The following is a 19,489-nucleotide window of genomic DNA, read 5'->3' on the forward strand; positions in this document are numbered from 1 at the left end:
GTCTCATAACTAAAGATATACTGTAATAGAGATGAGCATTGGAAAACATACATAATTAAAACAGTTTATCAAAAGGAAACAAAGGGAACAGTAGTTATAACTTATAATAGAGAGAAACAGTTTACACACTCGCATGCTCCCCTTGTCATAATTGCAACATTTCTCACGAGGACATAGAATTGTTGATAAACTTTACTAGTCTCCCAATAATAAAATCTTTATAAATCCAGCAAACCAGATTAAAAACTAGAAGCAAAACACACTAAGCAACAATGTTCTTAAAATGGACTTAGCATAATCTTCAGACTAAAGAGCTACTGAAAGCACAATTAATGTCTCTAAAATTGCCTCACATGTCTAATTTTACAGAGTTTTAATAGCCATAAGGGGAACATTTTTTATACTAGTGAAAAGTTCATGCAATACTAAGTATTTGCCTGGAGACACATTAGAGGCGTACTCGTTAAATTGCTGCTCGCAGGGCAGAGAAACTGGTCTGACCCAAGTGCTTGACTGTAAGACAAGAATTAAAAAGAGAAACTACATCAAATCGGGTTAAGTGAGGTCATATAAAACCTCAAATATCAACGAACATGGATCAATTCACATTTTGCTGAACTCATTAGGAATTTTCTAAATCCATGGCATACCTAGTACTACTGGGGTGAAATGGACCTTGACCGTGACTTGGAGGGGGATCTTGATTTGGATCTAGACTTTGGCCTGCATGTTGGTGAAAATTTGGGAAATGATGCTTAACAAGATTTAGGAAAACGGTGAGTCAAATCCTTGCATAATCAAGCGTACTTTGTATTACCTGGTTGATTTCACAGGAGATGCAGACCTTGATCTAGATGGTGATCTTGACACTGACCTTTCCAGTGATTTGCTGCAGAGAAATTCAAAAGCAAAATAAACAACCACAGGCAACCCAAGTCCCAGGGAAAGAAGGAAAATGTCATACATCCCGTCAGGGCTATGAATAAGAAGTGGGAGGTAGATAAAGTTAACAATACTAATTGTAATACTATACTTCATACTTTTTTTTGTCAAAAAACAAATAAAATAATATACTTCGTAATTTGCAACATCAAACAGCACATAGTATTGCCATATATTCTCATCTTAATACCACTTTTTGCATAAAATTACAAAGCCTATATAGCCTTGAATACATAACAAAAACCCAAGAAAGAGTTGAAATTTTTTTAAATTCAAAGAAAATGCTACCTTCTATTCTTTTTCGGGCTTCTACTCCTGCTGCGGCTCCTACTTGGGCTTCTGTCATACCTCTTCACCTGCAATGACACACAGCCATGTCTTAATACCAAGAGTAAATAAAAAAAAATTTAAAAAAAAAAAAAAAACTTACATCCCTCCCATGGAACATTGCTATTATTGACAAAAAAATATTACTAGACTTTACAGGCTATAGGAAACTTAAGTGTGAAACAATCTAGATCCTTGAGTATTATATCCAAAGCACAAGTGATAGTTTTACAGAAAAAACAGGAAAGACGGCCATACTATTTTAATAGAGGAGCCTCAGTGCCTCAGTTATTAAGAAGGCTGTTGTCGACATACAAGTAGAGTACATAATTGGACAAATACAGAAAACAGCAAGATGCAGAAATAGATAGGTAAGGAAAACAAGAGATCAAAAGTTGTCCTCAGACACATAAATCATCTAGGTGAAAGTCACTCACCCGGATATAAGATTTTGCCCAAGGGTTTTTGAATTCAGTGTCATCCAATTTCCGGATCTAATAAAAAAGCCATCATTAACAGCGTCAAAGCTACGTATGGAAAAGCAGTATATGAAAGATTTCTAGACCCAGGATCCAATCAATCCACTATAAAACTTACAGCATATTTCATGTCTTCAGAATTGGTATAGTCAACCAAGCCAAAGGTTCCTGTAAAAAACTAACATTTGAGGAGACAGGAGGAAGCATAGCTTAAAAGAAATAAACAAGTAACAATCCAATAGTAGCACACGCATAATCTAGACAGATTCGAAAAGCCAGATTCATCAATTTCCTTCATTAAAATATCCTATGACATCAGAAATTTCCTAGATTCAATGACTGGCAAAGCATTTCAACTCAATTAGATTTCTGCTTCAGCAAAATAAAAGACCTCAGAGGGTTCGAACGGAGATCTTAATACACTCTCATGTGCATACAGCTCTATGCACAGAAATATTCCATTCTTTTAACACCAAGTCAATTTACAGTCCTCACTAATAGAAAGGGTATCATATCATCACATTAAGAAACAAAGTATAAATCAATTATCTGCTATTAAAATTAATGTGTTACAAAGGATCTGCAGAACAAAGAATGCAAAGTAGCATTTCCTTTTAAACCTCGGTGCCTAAGATCCACAAACAAGGATATCATACATGATGTATCACTCTGTCCTTTTCTTAGCATAAACAGCAGCAATAATTCAGGAAATACCTTCACTGTCACGTGAAACTTCAGCAAAGCAAACATCACCAGCTTTTCGCATGTGATCCTATGATTGAACCATATGTTAAGATGGAAACTTAGCTTGTGAGAAGTTTGACATAGCTTATCAGTATGACAAAGTCAGAAAAAAACCTTTAAATCCTGCCATGATGCAGATGATGGAAGCCCACGGACAATGACTGCATGTCAAGTACAGATTTTCAATTACTTTTATTCAAAAGTGAAGACTTTACAAACAAGATTTCCCAAGGTAATTCTGAGATAAAGCGTAATACTTAAATTGACCCTGTTATGTTTATGAATCCTGGCATGACCCTGAGGCCAATATATTTATCAAATTGACCTTAATGATGATGGAATGGTGATATATTTTAGAATTAAAATTCAAAGAGAAAAAAAAAAAAAAAACCCCACTTTCTCTCCTCTCCTTTTCCCAGCTCTCTCTCTCCTCTTCCTCCACTCTGCCTTCCTCACTCCCTAGCTCTCTCACACCAAATAAATCACCAGCAGCAGTTTCCCCAAAACAATCCCACAAATTTTGACTCACCTACACACACATATCAAGTAGCAGATATGAAGAATTAAGACACTTTATAAAATTGCGTCCAAATTAACACTTTCAAATAGATAAAAAAATACTTGACATCTTAACATCCATTATTTACCAAGGAGTCCAGAATTAAAAGGGAACTGATGTAAAAAAGTTACATTATGTAAAGCAGAATCTTTATCAGACATTAAAAACCTAAATTGCTAGGTTTAAGAAATTAAAGAGTAAAATTTTCCAGGATATCTAAAGGCTTGAGAGAGTTGAAGAAGGCATATTCTTTGCTAAAAGCAAGGGAACGAAGAAGACACGTAAAAAAGGGAAGAGGAGAGAAAACGGATGGAAGGGGAGGAGAGAAAGTGAGTAAAGATGAGAGTAGCTTTTGGGGGCTTTTTTTTTTTTTTTTGTTTGTTTCTTTTGGAATTCTTTATTGGCAAAGGCATTACCCATCTTTCATCACAAGTCATTTTGATATCATATTTTTTGCAAAAGGACAGAATTTATATGAGTATTATGTATACACTTAACCTCAGGGTAATCATGAAAAATATATGGTATAAACAGACCTCGATACTCAGTATGACGCGATGCACCATAGCGACCTCCAGCACGGCGTTCACTAGCAGAGGATGATCCTGATCCTCGCCCACCATGTGCGAGTTCAACCTATATATGTCCAGCCATGTAAGAAATTGAATGTGTAACTTGAAACATGAAAGTAGGCGATCATATTATTACCCTTAGGCGACAGCCGTCGAAGTTGTAGCCATCACGTCCCCTAATCGCATCATCAGCATCTCGGGAACTCTCAAACTATCAATTCAAAGCATAGGGCTCAAGGTTACAAAGACCAATATTAATGCAACCAGTTGGAAATTTTTTTTTTTTTATTAAAGGATCAAAGGGATCACCTCCACAAAGCAGAAACAAGGAGGTCGAGGTGGAACTTTTAATTCAACATCCAAAATACGACCATACTGCACCAAAGAAAACAAACAACTGTGATGCAAGCAGATATCTATTTGTTGCACTTCACTGACTGACATAGACCACTGCCCTTGACTGAAGTCAACATGCATGTACAGGATGAGGACACTGTGCAAATTTGTTAGAATAGAAACTGCAGAATTTGATGAAACGGATAAAGCAACATGATCAACAAAAACAGTCAGCAGAAATCTACTCTGCAAACTTCAAAGCTTGACCCAATCAGCAGCAAAGGACTATAAAAAGGCCAAAAAAAAAAAAAAAAACCTTCATACATGTATGACTAAGCAAGGCTAGCTATAGGTTATAAACTTATAAATTACACATGACCTTGCACTGAGCATAGAGAACATAGGGATATGATGCATGGGGCAAATGGAAATAAATTGTTCAGCTCCACATAGGGGACACAGGAAAAGAAGTTCAAAACCAAACCTTGCAGAACAGATCTTCAATCTCATGTTCTTTGATATCGGAAGGTAAGTTACCAACATAGATGGTGCGAGAGAAACGGCTACTCATTTTTATTGCTTCGTCACTCCACTCACAAATTCCCTGCAAACACAAATGAGGATATGTGAGTCAAAAAAAGTTAAGTGTAAGATTCACAAAACACGGTTAATCTCAGAAGCCCTTGATTTCATTTTCATGCAATTAATTTCACAATAGCTGAAGCAAGTCAAGGCTAAAACCATGAAGCAAACCAAGAGAGCAATCCTTGAGGTGAGCGATGCTCCATAAGCTCCATTGCTCATATGCTCCAAGAGGCTCCAAAGCTAATATATATTTGATATTTATTTGATCGCCAATGCTATCTCAAGTTTTTGCAGATGCATAGTTCTCCAAAGAAAAGGTCTCCCTTATTTTATAAAAAAATCCATTACTCCACCCAGTTCTCCCACTCCCCCTCTACATCCCTATGAATTCCAAAGCTCATATTTGTCCATGCGCTGGTCATCTACCATAAAGAAAGCATATAAGTCATGAGATGGAAAGCTTAGCACATTTCTAAGCATTTGCCTTACTGAGATTCTTTTTTCCAGCCATATCATGAAAAACCCCAGGAAATAAACAACAGAATGAGTCTTCAAAAGTAGTTGTTAACTAAAATAAGGTCTGGGCTCCAGAATAAAACATGATGCAAGAGCATTACAAATCTTTAATTCTGAAGCTTCACATGTAAAAATGAAAGAAGAGTGTCAGATTTACAGGAGCATGGGACAGGTTTTGCAATGACTAAGATCTACTGCATACTTCCTAACAATAACATCTTATCACCTTTTGTAAAAAGCAGACATAAGTCAAAAGCAGATGAAGACGCAAGTTAAAGCGACACTATCAAACAATTGAAGCCAAAAAAAAAGGATGTTGGTTGAAAAGGGGTCTGTTAACCAACTAAAGGTACCAAAATACTTTGTTATCTTTACATAAGATTCTAAAATTCATCAAAAAGCATGGAATCAATAAGTATTGTGCAACCAATTACCAGTACCTTTGAATTTAATTAGTAATATACGGCTCAAGACCTATCCTCCAGTAGTATATCCCTAAAATAAGCGCGGGGGCGGTAAGGGGGGGAGGGTGTAAAAGAAACTAATAAGAATTGTCACATTAACATCAAAATGAATGTCATGAAACTGAGTGATCTATTTAAGCATACTCTTTCCTGTATCCACACCTGAACACCCATACGCCCCTTAATTAAAAGTTTGTGTGATTTTGAAGGAAGATAAATGGAGATTATTTTATTTTATTTTATTTTTTTATAAAAAACTCTTAAAAATGCGACTACATAGAAAAACAGCTCATGACAAGGAGAGAAACACCCAATGTAGCAAAGGGTCCCTAAGAAAAAAAAAAAAAATCTGCTGGGTCACAAGAGACATGAAAGTCAGTGCAAAGTGCAAATGGAGAGGCCTAAGAAGTAAAACATGGAACATTGGTAAGAAGCAACTACATGGACTGGTTACTCTTCGAATGGCACTCCATGCCATTCATAAAGCACTTTATTCATAAATTAAACACATAGTCGTGTATACTATTTTGCAATGCCACACAAGTGTCACCTTTCTAAACTACTATTGGACTACAATCAGTCTCCTACAATACCTTCACTATTGCGACGACAAGAGAATGAGAATAACACGCACAATGTCAAATCAAAGCAAAATAAACCCTTAATTATAAGTAATTGGAATGATATAAGTGCATTACACCTAATCCTGAGCCATTGAAATATGAAAGCAAATCAATCAAAGCAAAATCAATATAACTGGAAATGCAGAAGGGTATCTAAGCTCATCATTGCTAATAAAAATTCAAACAATAGCCTCTTGATTCTCATAGTAGGCTTAGCCCTAACAACTCTTTCCTCCACAACTTCTCCCCCAACAATGCCGGAGTGGCGCCCCGCAACCCAAAAAGGCGGCAATTCGAGAACGGACCGGGTTTCTGGCACACCTGGGGTGGTTTAGGGCAGCTTGAACTCCACCCCTCCCCCAAATCAATTTCTCAAACTAAAACCCTAATGCTGAATTTACATATCCAAAATCCAATATAATTAAATACCCAGAAAGCAAATATAGTACATCAGATTATCAGAAGCAGAATAAACTAAAAAAGTCACAATCTTGCAAGTTGTACCCGACTAGAGAGCTAAATCTGAAGCAAAATATACCCAATAAATTCTAAACAAAACGAAATTGAGAAAATAAAGGGTACGAAATTGAAGGAAATACCAGAAGAGGGGGAAGCGGAGGTTGAATAAGGGAAGACAAAACCCTAAGTTTGAGCGTCGGAGTCAAAGGTTGACTGATTTCAGCAGCAGAAGTAATAGCGAATTTTGCAGAGGATAGTTGACATAGGAGAGAAACTCAGCAGTTTAGTAGTGTCGGATTCTTGAATCTTTTGACCTTGCTTGCGAGTTGCGATTAACTTGGTAGTCCGTATCAAATATGAGGGCTCAGACTTCGCTATTGCTCCTCATGGACCGTAAGTGTTACCTTTGATGCCTTAATGATACCATCGGCACTAGTTTGATAGAACGTCTTCTTCTTACCGTTAAAAGAAAAAAGTCTTGACCTTTTAATCTAAACCGCATTAATCTACGAAAGGTTCTGATCGGTTAGTGTCTAGGTTTCTTTTCTTACTTGAAAAAAATAAATACTTACAAACACAAACTTAAATAAAGAATTTAATAACCTTAACTTAAATAAATCTATTACTCCTAAAGGAGTGTAATAGTATGACGGTAATTTTGTCCTCATACTAAATTTTTAAGTTAGTAAGGAGAAAAGCTCTATTGAATCGAAACCTCACATAGGTCAACCTCGTATGAGTTAGTGGGCCAGCCCCTCTAAGAATGGGGGAGTAGGTAGAATAATTTTAATCCATATGAGTCACTAATGAAGTTGATCTCATGCTTTATTGGTTGTGAAATGCAAACTCACACAATTTTTTTTACTACTAGACGGTCTAGACCAAACCTTATTAATTTTTTTTACTATATTTATACGCATGTAATGTATGTGTGAATAAAATCTTAAATTTGAAAATGTTCAAAGCTTACTTTATTCATATGGAAACACATACAACAATTATAAGTTAAATCAAACTAATACTCTATGTAGTAATTCATATCTCAAGTACAAATGAAAATGTTTTAAAATACAAACTACTCGTACACAAGTAATTTAAAAGTTGGACCACCTATTATGCCACGATATATATATATATATATGAAGCATTTCATATAATTTTAGAAAAATATAACAAAATCACGCATCAATTTATATTTATACTTTGTACGCCTTTTTTTGAAAAACAATGTTTTCATGTGGCCTATTTCTGTTTTTTGTTTTTTAAAACATAGAAAATTTAAAACGAAAAACGGTCTTAAACAAGTTTTTCTTCTTTTTTTTATTATTTTTATTTTTATTTTTTTTATTTGTGAAAGAGTCTCCAACAAGCTCATTAAAAAAAAAAAAAAAAAAAAAAAAAAAAAAAAAAAAAAAAAGCTCATAATAAACCGCTTAATGAGTTTGTTTTTTTTTTTTTAAAGGCTAAATTAAAAATAAATTAAAAAAATATTAATATTCATAGCAGTAGGTCAAACAAAAAGTGAACATCCATCTTAAACTCTCTGACAGAAAATTGCCTCCCACAGGTTTCGAACTAGGGTTTCACTTCACTCTTAACCAAACTCTCCCACTCTAATTTCTTTGCCGGATTTTGATCCCTCCAATTTTCTCCTCGCCGGAAATATTCAAATGTCGCCGGCGACTCCTTTTCAAGTCGCCTCCCTTATTAACCCGCCGTCGTTTCCAAACGCCGTCGTTTGGTCCGACGATAACTTAATCGCCGTCGCTACCGGCGACATTGTCACTATTCTGGTAAATTTTTTACTCAAATTTCTATATTTGTTGAAATTCTTAAAAAAAAAAAAATTGAATTTGACGGAATTTGGTTGAATTATTTTTTTAGAATCCGAAACATCCTCAAAGTCCTCGAGGTGTGATCACTCTTACTCCTGGTAAACCTTTTCCAATTGGTGTTATTGATAAAGCAGGTAATCACTTTTTCAATTACACTCAATTCAATTGATAATTGTTTAATTTCATGCTATATAATCATCTTGGGCTCGGAAATTTTTTGTTCTGCTTTGGACTATAGCCCAAGTCGTTAGCTGAGGTTGAATTACATTATTTATATAGCTTATGTTTTTCTAGTACTTTGAGATCATGTTATAATTGAAAGTTAAAATTTTGATTTATGTAAGATTATGAGTGGGTTCATGTTGGTTTATGTAGCCGACCCCACTTATGGGATTAAGGCGTTCAATCAGAAGAAGATTTAAGTAAAATAATTAATTCAAAGTTAGTATATGAATAGTGTACAAATTGAAGTGATGCATTTAAGAAAAACGGAGTGTCTGATAGCTTGTGTATTTTGTGGGATTGTGATTTTGGAAATCAATGCAATGCCTTTATCAATCGGTATCATGCTACAAAAATTGTGATAAAATTTTTGCAGATTTGCTCTCTGGTTGCTTATTACCCACTTGTTTATCACGAGATCGTCAGCCTTGTGTTCGATCACTTTCATGGTCACCTGTTGGATTCACTCGTCACAATGGGTATGAAAGCATTTCATTTTAAGTGTCTTGTACTCTTGTAATGGGTTCTGTTTGTATCAGTATCCTTAGTGTTAAAAATGTATGGCTTTTTATTGTTATTTTTCTAATTTTAAACTTGGGTTATTGGATATCATATGTGTTTGTTGGCAATTGTTTTTATCACGTTCCAGATGCTTGCTTGCTGTTAGCTCTGCTGAAGGGCTTGTGAAGGTGTACCGCCAACCATATTGTGAATTCCAAGCTGATTGGATAGAGGTATGCTAATAGTCAATCTGAAAGGGCTGTCCTTGTTAAGTAATATAGTTGCAAAAGAGGGAATTTCATTAAATTTTTTTTTTTAAAAAAAAGATAGAAAGACATGGAAAATAACTAGGTCTACCACAGCATGAAGTTCTACCATTCATGGCATTGGGCCAAACCAGCACGAAGCATGAGTGCACAATGTGTCACTCCCAAGCACATATGAAGGCATGGCCCAAGGTTCTTGGGAAATGGTCATTACATTAATACTAAATTACAATGATAACTTATATCAAATTAAAAATTTTCCATCCATTTGTTTTTTTTTTTTTTTTTTTAAAAAAAAACTTATAATAAAAGAAAATCATAGTCCAGGCTACTAGGGTCTTACTCTTACATGATTTTAGTCCTGTCAAGTGTCAATCTTTTATTTGCAACTTGCAATAAGGTGATCAACATATTCATAATTCATCCTCATTGCTAAATGAGATGTAGTTGGAGGAAATGGATAGTCTGTGACAGCCCTAAGAGGTTTCCAGGTCCTTTCTTTGGATACTTATTGTTCTGTAATCTGAACTCTTAAAATAGGTTGTTTCATGAGATTGTTTACCAGGTAATGGACATCTCAGACATGATGCATGCATATTTTGCTAAAATCAATTATGGAGAACCAGAAGCTTCCTCATCGGCCGCGTTTGATGTGAGTTAGTTTTGCTTTTGTTTCATCAGATTTCCTTCTGTTTTTTTTTTTTTTTTTTTTTTTTTTTTTTTTTTTTTTTTTGTAAAACAATTTCATTTATAATCTTTTGAATGTGTACTTTTTCATCATGCTGGCTAGGATTCAGCTGGTCGTACAAGAGTTGAAAATACTACTGCTGCTGATCAAACATATTTTAGTTTAAGAAGCCATCATAAAAGAAAAAGGGAGTATGTGCCTCATTCTCTTAGTTTGGTGTTGTGTTTTTGTTAAATACGGTACCTTGGCTTTACTTTTCCTCTTCATTTCTGTTCCTAGACTACTTTCATGCATGACCTGTTAAAATGTGAAGAAGTTGTTTAATAAGTCACTTTTTTGGGACAAATGTCTTCCACACGTGCCTTGTCTTTGTGATCGTTGTTGATTGGACCCTTTATTGCAGCAAGGACTGCAACCATCTAGGAATGATTGATGTTACAAGTGCTGACTCTCTTTGTGACAGTCATGCAGTGAAAGCTGTGGCAGAGTCGGTCATTTTTCGAAGTTCAGATTTGGAAGAGAATTCCTCGGTGGAGGTGCACAGCATTTTCATTTGTGATTATCCTTGCATATATTATCTTCTTACCAATTGAAACCGCTTACATGCAGATATTGAATGTATAGGTCTTCAAAATGGATGGTGAACAGAATGTCTGGGTTGTTGGCACGTTGCAGCGTTTAGAAGGTCCAATGGCCCTTGTCCAGTTTCATGAAAATAATATAAGTGGTATGTCTGTACTTATACAAGTGGTATATTCTGTACTTAAATAGTTAAAAGTTCTATTTATTTATTTAAGCTGTATGAATTTTATATGTTCTCCTAGAATCTTAATGCTGTATTGCTTTACCTTAGGGGAACCAGAGTGGCTCAGGATGGATAATGAAAGCAATCTTCCCACCAACCAACCCAATAATCCGCGCGTACCTACAACTAATGGGAACTGCGGTTTCCCTGAAGTCCGTCCTTTGATTAATGCGGGTCGTCTTTCTGAACAAATATTATTGGCAGAGCATAGTCAAGGTGAAATTTTAAAAGCTGGGCAACTGGTTGAAGCCTGGAGTAGAGATAGGTAATATTAGATGGTGTCTTCTAGAATTATGTCTCTGGTAATGTATTCACATGCTTATTGCTCTATTTGTTCAACAATAAACAAAATGCGATTCAAAACCCTTGTTATGTGTTCAAATATTCCGGAAGCTTTCTAAACACTGACTGGATGTAAGTGACCATGACCTTATTAGTGAAGCTATATTCGCCTAGTTGCCTTATGTATTTTTTCTTATGTAAATTGATTGGTGGGTAAAAACCACGATTAATAGTATTATTGGAACTAGGTAATGTGCATTTACTTCCAACTTAATTTTACATGTATAAGAAGAATGTTTACTACCAGAAACTAACTATGATAAAGACTTCCAAAATTATTTACTGGATGATACACACTATGTTAAAAAACTTCTTTAATAGTCATGAACAATTCAGTTTAATTCCTCTATAAAGCTATTCAACATATATATATGCCATTTATCCAGTATTTGTCTTTTAATTTAGCTGTGTAAACTATAATATTGATAAGAGCTTTCAATGTTGTCCCGAGTCACATATACCTCATCTAAAGCAACTCACTTTTGTCAGTGAAACAAATTGCTTATGTTTATTTTTATTGCAGGTGGGTTGGAGGAGTTTTTGTGGATTTCTCTAATAAAGGCTTACTGGTCAAATTTAGTGGTATGTTCATGATTTGTACTCTTGAGGTCAATTTTGATGAGTTACTGGCATTTTATGTTGTATTGGTCATATATCTACTTCTGCTATAACTAGTGAGAGTGTTTATTGTAATAAGCTCAGAAGACTAAATCTTAGTCTTCAGAGATGAGGTTTAACTACTCCGTATTAAGCAGTGACTGTATGAGATGATGGACTATTGAAAGCTGTCTAGACTCAAGGGGAAGAATAGTTATGCTGAATGTGTGAATCAATGTATTTTAGTAGTGCTATATCCTGAAGGAGGGGTGAAATTACAGCTCATATAAATATTCAGGAGATGTTAATATTATAGTGGATTGGACAAGTTTGTTATTTAATATATTCTATGAGATATGTATGTAAGATAGTGTTATGGAGATGCTGTGGAGGAGGGTGGAATGGACCGCTTTATCTTTTAAAAATTAGACTATGAATAAATCCAACTCCGCTCTTATGTTTTCAGAAATGACTTTTGAAGTTTTTCCTCCCTTGATCAGGAGATGCTGAGGCTGTGTCATTAAATCCTAGTGACGTTAGGTTAGCACCCATGTGGATTGCAGAAGAAAAATCATGGAAGGTTACAGTTGTCCAGTTACATGGGCAGGATTCATCAGAGGTATTTTATTCCTTCTATCAGTCTCAGATTTTCTTTGATTTTACATATTAGCATGGAGTCTTTATGTTTATATTAGCTTCCATCTTTAGGTGTTTGTTTTGCAGTTAATGATGAACTTGAATATATTGGCAGGTGGTGGTAAAGGGAAGTGGCTATGGGAAAATAAATACCTCTTCTGAAAATGTTTCTGTAGCAAAAGATGGAATGGCTTCCTCTAAAAAGACTTCAAATGACCATTCTAATTATCGGTTGACTGCTCATCAATATGCTTCACGCTCTTCAATGCTGGCGTCGCTTGTTGTTGCATGGTCTCCGCAGCTGCATTTGTCTGCAACAGATGATTGCTCCTGTTTATTAGCTGTTGGAACTAAGTCTGGAGGTATTTCAATCTGGAGGATTCATAGATCAGCATTCTACTCTGTTGACCATAGTTATAGTAATGATCCGATAAACATGGATTTTATGGGAGTCATTCAGGCTCATGATGCATGGGTCACTGCCTTGAGCTGGGGCTTTCTTGTCTTTGATTCAAATTCACAGGTTCTATTGGCTTCTGGTTGTTGTGATGGCAGGTAGGTTCTGTTTGCACCATGATTACGTTGCTTGCATAGTTGTATATGAGTACATGTGATAAGCAAATTGAATGGGTTTTCAGTGTAAGGATCTGGAGTGCACGTGTCTACGATATCATGAAATTGTCCGAATCTGGCCAGACTCCCTTCTCTCTAATTAGTGAGGTACACTTCACTAATTCCACATTTGATGATCACAAATGTAGTTGTATCTTGAGCGTTACATTGACTAGATTCTTCTTTTTTAATAGGTTACCTCTGGTGATAATGTACTAGTGTCAGTAATTTCTCTGTATGTTCCAGTTCAATCTCCTAGGAAGATTCTGTTAGCTGTCGGAAAAGGATCGGGGTCATTAGAAGTATGGACATGTAATACAAAGGCCAAGAGAACAATTAAAGTTGGATCATATGGTGCTCATGTCCAAGCTGTAAGTTTATTCCTTCGATTGAATTCGCCATTAAGAAATGAAAGAATTTTACTCATGCTTTATAACTTTCAGGTCACAGGTTTAGCTTGGGCTTTTGATGGACACTGTTTATATAGTTGCAGCCAGGTAATGGTTTAATGAAATGCTTATGAATTCATGATTAATTTTTTCTACTCAGGAAGCCTTATCAAGTTACTCTCTTTTAATGAAATGCTTAATTTTTTGTACTCTCTTTTCTTGATTTTATCAAGTTATCCTAATCGTGTTAAGAAGCATATATGGTGTTCTGTACTTGTGATGAAATTTGTCGTGGAGTGATTGCATATGAGGTTATGTGAATTGTGGAAAGTTGAAAAAACTGTCTGCTCCTAGTCTTAATATGTTTGTTGGGATTGCATGGTCCGTATTGGTTGGCTGGTCACTGGTAAGTTATATCAAGTTTCTTTATTTATTGTGTATGTGTGTGGCAGTTTGGGGGGGGGGGGGTGCTAGGTCCGTTCTAGAGGACGTGAAGTACCAATTTTTCCCATTATTTTGTCATGGGGTTGTCATTTTGCATGTTCCTTTTTTAGTGTTTTAACCAAACAATATACAATGAAATTATTTCATTAAATTTCATGCTTCTTGTGAAGTTTTAACTTTCATGGATTTATTACTTATAACTTTATAAGGGATGTTGTTTAACTTGTTGGACCAAACAACACATCGATGCTAAGATGCTACTAAAAGGTAGGAGAACTTAATCCGAAAACTGTTTGTTGTTGTTAATGTAGGATAATTCGATGCGTGGATGGGTAAATCATAAGGGCTCTCTGTCCGAAGTATCAGTTCCACCAAACAATCTTGGAATCAGAAGCTCGTCTGATGTATGGATTTTCAGTGTCTTGATATATAGACATCAGTATTGAACTTAAATGAGATTTTAAAAACATTTATTCTTTTTTGGGCAGCATCCTTCTGTTTCAGACTCGTGCTATGGGGTGGCAATTTCCCCTGGAAATTTAGCTCTTGCTGTGGTATGAAGATTTCTCTCCCTGTTATTTTATGGCTATATTGTTACTCATACACAAGTTCACCCTACAAACTACTGATGTTCAGTTTGTTAAATGCTTGTTTGTTGCTCACCTTGCTGTTTAGTTATTAATTTACTATATTTTTTGCTTAAACCATTGGCATTCACTTATGCAGAGAAAGTTTTTGCTATAGCTGGATGAAAAGTTCTGATTCACTTTCATCCCTTTTTCTTAGAATTTTAGCTTAGGTCTTTAGACTCTTCCGTCAGTCAAGCTACTTTAGGCTAAACCTCTCCGTCAGTCAAGCTAGTTTAAGATGCTCTACTCCATTTTTTGGAGATATGTTGGATCCCCCCTGGATGCGAAACTTTTTTTTTTTTTTTCTTTCCTTCTGTATGTTATATTCTTTGGACCAGATATAATCAATCACTTGCAAAACTATATAGTTTTACATATGAAAAATCACTTGTATCTGCAATGCCAACAAAATTTAACAAAGCTTAACTCCACTCCAATTCTATTTCCTGTCTTGACTATATCAAATTAATAGAGTAGCTGTAAGGCACCTTTTTTTTCTTTTTTTTTTTTTTATTTTGGTACAGTTAGCATATCTGAAAGATGTGATACATGAATACATACGATTGTAGACTACAATTACTGTGGCCTGTCCTTGTATAATGTGTACATGGTGTAGCAGATTACCATGTACCAGAAAAGGTACATATAAAAATTAACACTACTTTGTACCTCTCTTCAGGCACGCAGGTTTGATGCTGGGCAGTTAGATCATATGTACCAGAAAAGGTACTCCTGCTACCTGTTTCAATTTTTCCTGGAGTAACTTGTGATTTATTTATGATTGCTCTCTATTCCACTCTCAATGGCGTGGCAGTGGCTACCACCCATTAACAGTCCTTACCTAGCATTACAGTAAACAGGTAGTGAAGTAACTACCCAACAAATGTGTGATAGATTCAGGCCAAGCACATCCAGATAACAGAGAAAAGCAATAGAACAGTAAAATAGAGAAGAAAGATTGAGGCTTTAATTAACAAAACAACGGTTTACACACTACTACACTAGATAGGTTTAGTGTATTAAGCTCTATAGTGACTTAAGGTCACAACTCTCTCTCTTAAGGATTCACTCCCAAATTTTGCCTCCCTTTTCCTTTCTCCTTTCTCTCTATTTATACTAAAATTATGGACTTTTAACCTAATAAAGTAATAATACTAGACTACCTATATTGCCCCTCCTTAGGTTAATCTATTACAATATGAACATATTATCTCCTTTGTATGATTGCTGCAAATTAAGCCCTGTTTGGTTTGATGTAAAATATTTTCATGGAAAATGATTTTTCCCATTTTTTTATTTCCTTTTTTCCTTGGTTTGTGAAGGGGTGTAAAACAATTTTCCCAATGGTGGAAAATTGCATCCTTAATGATGGAAAACATTTTCCTTTACAAAACAAGGTAAAGCCACATTTTCCTCCTTCCTTTGTACCTCCTTTTTACTTCCCTCTCATCCATCCTCACATTCCCATTCCTAGTTTTGATTTTTCATGAATTTTCTTGTATGGAACCAAATTATACTTTTCCTTGAAAGTATGTTTTCCTTTAAAACTTTCATTGATAATGTTTTACATCAAACCAAACGGGGCCTTATTGTATGATGCCACACGCTCCGTGAAGAACATTATCCTGCAAGATATATAGATTTGCAGGTGATATGTTGACTAGGTACCTTTTACCATCTTTATTGCTCTTACTTTCCTAGTTTGAGCATTATGACATCTTCCTTTCACTTGACCAACCGTCCATTTCGCCCCTAGGCTTCTTGGGGAAACTCATCCAATCTAGGTATTACGTCGTTGCGAATTCTTTTGTAGTACTACACCCATCTAACCATCAGTGTTCTGCCATAACTTTTGTATCTGGCCATGTTTGACTGGTTACCATTTGCCCATATCATTTCTGGTTTAATGTCCACATGCTATACTAGTTTCTAGTAAATTCATTCAAGTGTAATCTTCTGATTCCATGTACCCTTGAGGTAATATTCTGTATCTGACAACCCTGAAAAAAAAAAAAAAAAAAATCAAAGATATTGAAATTAGTTGATTGGCACTGCAAAGGTTGAAATTTCCATGTGTTGGGAACACTTGTGGAATAAGAACCCAAAACTATAAATGTATGCATGAAAATTTAGTAAAATAGTTTCTGTTCTCTAATATTTGTGGGTTGACATTTTGTGGGGTATGAGAAAGTCAAGAAGAAGCTCTGACTATTAGAAATTGTGCTTGGAAGCTGTCTTGTGATTAAATCTGGTGCTGATTACTTGAAAAGCTTGCATTAATATATGTGTATCGTGTGAGTGTTTTAGAAGTATATGTCGAGCATGTGGACAGTAATATTTGTCTTGCTTTTAATATGCAGGACCCAGAGGGCTGGGGTTGAATTCTTCTGGATTGGAGGGCAGCAGGTCAACATTCCATCAACTGCAAATTTAGAGTTTGATGTTGAAGGTATCCCTGGTTTTTCCAAAGAAGAGCTAGGATATTGGGGATCCAAGCTGCTGTGGTCTCTAAAGCAGTTTGAGTGTCATACAAAACATCTGGTTGTTTGGGATATTGTAGCTGCTTTTTCGGCTTTCAAGCCGTTTGCAACTAGATTTATTAAGCACATAGTTCTGAGGTGGCTGGAGTTAATATTCAGGGATTATCTGGATCCTTCTATCAACGATATCTTGTCAGAAGTGCCTGAATATATGTTGAACATCAGTTCTCGGCAGTTGCACCTGCTCAACATTTTATGTAGATGTGTTGTACCATTAATTGATTTTGAGGCTGTCAAAGTTTGTGCCAAACCAGCTAACTTAGCCGATGTATATGGGGAAAAGAAACTGTGGATGGACATAATGTTAAGTAGTGAGAAAGAACTCAGAGAGAGGCTCGTGGGTTTGAGTTTATCTACTGTTTATGCCCATGTATCTGATCAGACCTTGAAAGCAGAGACTGAATTATGGAATCCTGTTGGAATTACTCAAATGGTGAAGTGGGTCACGCAAAATCAAGATCGTGTGAGTCAACAATTAAGTCTTCTTGTATCTGATATTGAAGGGCTTGGAGCAAGGTAATTTCTCAACATCTTTACTAGCTGCTGAAATTTGTCACTTGAATTATAGTGCATAAGTTAAACTATTTAAATCAGTATTAGACACATAATGCATGCTACACAATGTTTAGAGTGATTTCTGGCACCTTATGATCCTTTCTGTTGTTGAATTTATGCTTGTTTTTTTTTTCCTCATCTGCTTCGGGTCTGTATATGAAATGCTCTCATTGCTGTAGAAACTAGAAATAGAAGACACCAAACCAAATCGAAGGGAAGAGGGGTGTGGGGAAATAAATGTCTATGTAGTGTGAAACTACTGTATCTTTCTTGGAAATGATAGGTTCTATAGCTTAATGGTCATTTGCAGTTCCGTAAACACCAAGTCATTTTTCTGCTGGTGCTAGCTTTTCTAATATTTGATGGTATATTCTTTGGTCACACTTACTCAGTCACTCCTGCTATACTGGTTTCTGTAGTATACGTACTGACCGGGAAAAATTACTCTAAAACAGGCTGCAAAGCATGTATGATTACGACGCAGAAGAAGAGCAGTGTAGCTTCTGTTCAGCTACTGTTCCTTTCGAATCTCCAGATTTTGCAACCTGCAAAGGCATAAAATCTAGTGATCAGGAATCCCCTCAACAGCATAAACTCACTCGTTGTGCCTTCTCTATGAAGGTTTGCCCTCTTACTACTTTATGGTTTTGCACGTGTTGTCGGAGACGTGCTTCAAATTTGCCACCTCTCCAGTTATTTACCATGAATAATAATCCCCCTGACATTTTGTCGTTCGTTAAACCTATGATAACTAATCTGTTGCCCAATCCCTTGTGTCCCTTCTGCGGGATATCTCTACAAAGATCACAGCCAGACTTTCTCCTATCTATATCACCTGTATAGCATAACATTATCACTACCAGTCTTTGTACAATGCCACATTTGTTGTAATGAATACAGTTCATTTCATAAGTGGTTTCTGCTATTCTGGTAGCGATGCCTGTCTGTATGTTTCTACGACGAATAAGATTAGGCCGAGTTAGCTGAAAATAGGTCTCCATCTTGTGAGACTGGAATATCAAGTGTAATATTGTAATGTTGGTTCAGAACAGGAAATGCCATTAGTGTATATTATCAATAATGTTTACCATTGAATTTGTTGTGCTATATTTCTTTTCGATGTAATTATTTGTTTTCTTCATATTTTCTTGAATTGGCTGATGAATTGATTAATTTGGCTTTAATTTGGAATTTCTTTAATCAACTTGTGAAATTTAAGAGCAAAATTTCAGTTATACCTTCCTAGTGTTATCTTTTTTCATGATAATAATGAATACCTTTCTCTCTCTGTTAGTATTCACAAGATAGCAGGAAGTCACGGATATGAATATGATCCTTCAATCCGCTTAACATCTAGTAACTTCCATGTACCAAAAAAAAAAGTACAAGTAACTTTTAGTTAGAGTTTCTTTGCATTAATTTGTCTGCTTTAAGATTAGCATTTTGTTGTAGTGTTTTACAGTACTTAATTAACTTTTGGTTGAGTGTAATAATTGAGAGAATCGATGAGACGTAAAGTAATTTTTATGAGGGTAAAGTTGTGAGTAGACAGTAAGGACGGAAGGAGTATAAGTTATTCATGCCAGGATTGCTAGCTTGTGAAAATGCTTATGAACACTGCATACGTCTTATGAATGTTTATATTGTTTACTCATAGTGTGGTGATTATATTATGAAGAAAATCAAGTCTAGGAATGAGGTTGTATTGAGATGTCATTTGTTAAATTACGCTTATATACATAATACATTCTCATCATCAATATTTATAATTGGCTACTATACTGTTACCAACCAAAAGTGCATCCACATCTAATATCGTCAC

At 35.5% G+C, this 19,489-nt stretch overlaps 2 protein-coding genes across 5 annotated transcripts; one reads left to right on the forward strand and one right to left on the reverse strand.

Annotated features, from left to right (window-relative positions):
- Positions 1–120: 120 nt before the first annotated feature.
- On the reverse strand, positions 121–7,040 carry LOC145606833 (serine/arginine-rich splicing factor SR34A-like). Of its 3 annotated transcripts, none has more exons than XM_081662672.1 (14): positions 6,747–7,040; positions 4,713–4,966; positions 4,444–4,563; positions 3,933–3,998; positions 3,760–3,834; positions 3,588–3,687; positions 2,607–2,653; positions 2,463–2,520; positions 1,867–1,916; positions 1,707–1,763; positions 1,231–1,298; positions 818–889; positions 651–723; positions 121–513 (listed from the first exon to the last, which is right to left on the reverse strand). In XM_081662672.1, the coding sequence occupies exons 2-13, from the start codon at positions 4,761–4,763 to the stop codon at positions 657–659; spliced, it is 831 nt and encodes a 276-aa protein (XP_081518798.1). In that variant the 5' UTR covers positions 4,764–4,966; positions 6,747–7,040; the 3' UTR covers positions 121–513; positions 651–656. The 3 variants fall into 3 exon arrangements, with proteins under 3 accessions (XP_081518798.1, XP_081518797.1, XP_081518799.1); XM_081662671.1 differs by having other exon boundaries at positions 4,701–4,966; XM_081662673.1 differs by lacking the exon at positions 4,713–4,966 and having other exon boundaries at positions 6,747–7,038.
- A 1,094-nt stretch (positions 7,041–8,134) lies between these two features.
- On the forward strand, positions 8,135–18,878 carry LOC145608198 (uncharacterized). 2 transcript variants are annotated; one of them, XM_081663809.1, is made up of 20 exons: positions 8,135–8,399; positions 8,491–8,575; positions 9,040–9,142; positions 9,313–9,397; positions 9,996–10,082; positions 10,221–10,309; positions 10,522–10,654; positions 10,743–10,845; positions 10,972–11,188; positions 11,789–11,847; positions 12,363–12,481; positions 12,614–13,053; positions 13,137–13,218; positions 13,305–13,481; positions 13,554–13,607; positions 14,255–14,347; positions 14,432–14,497; positions 15,252–15,298; positions 16,933–17,628; positions 18,123–18,878. In XM_081663809.1, the coding sequence occupies exons 1-20, from the start codon at positions 8,277–8,279 to the stop codon at positions 18,508–18,510; spliced, it is 3,246 nt and encodes a 1,081-aa protein (XP_081519935.1). In that variant the 5' UTR covers positions 8,135–8,276; the 3' UTR covers positions 18,511–18,878. The 2 variants fall into 2 exon arrangements, with proteins under 2 accessions (XP_081519935.1, XP_081519936.1); XM_081663810.1 differs by having other exon boundaries at positions 10,582–10,654.
- The last annotated feature ends 611 nt before the right edge of the window (positions 18,879–19,489 follow it).

The sequence above is a fragment of the Chenopodium album genome, chromosome 23, assembly GCF_948465745.1.
Source record: "Chenopodium album chromosome 23, dcCheAlbu1.1, whole genome shotgun sequence".
NCBI classification, from domain to species: Eukaryota; Viridiplantae; Streptophyta; class Magnoliopsida; order Caryophyllales; family Amaranthaceae; genus Chenopodium; species Chenopodium album.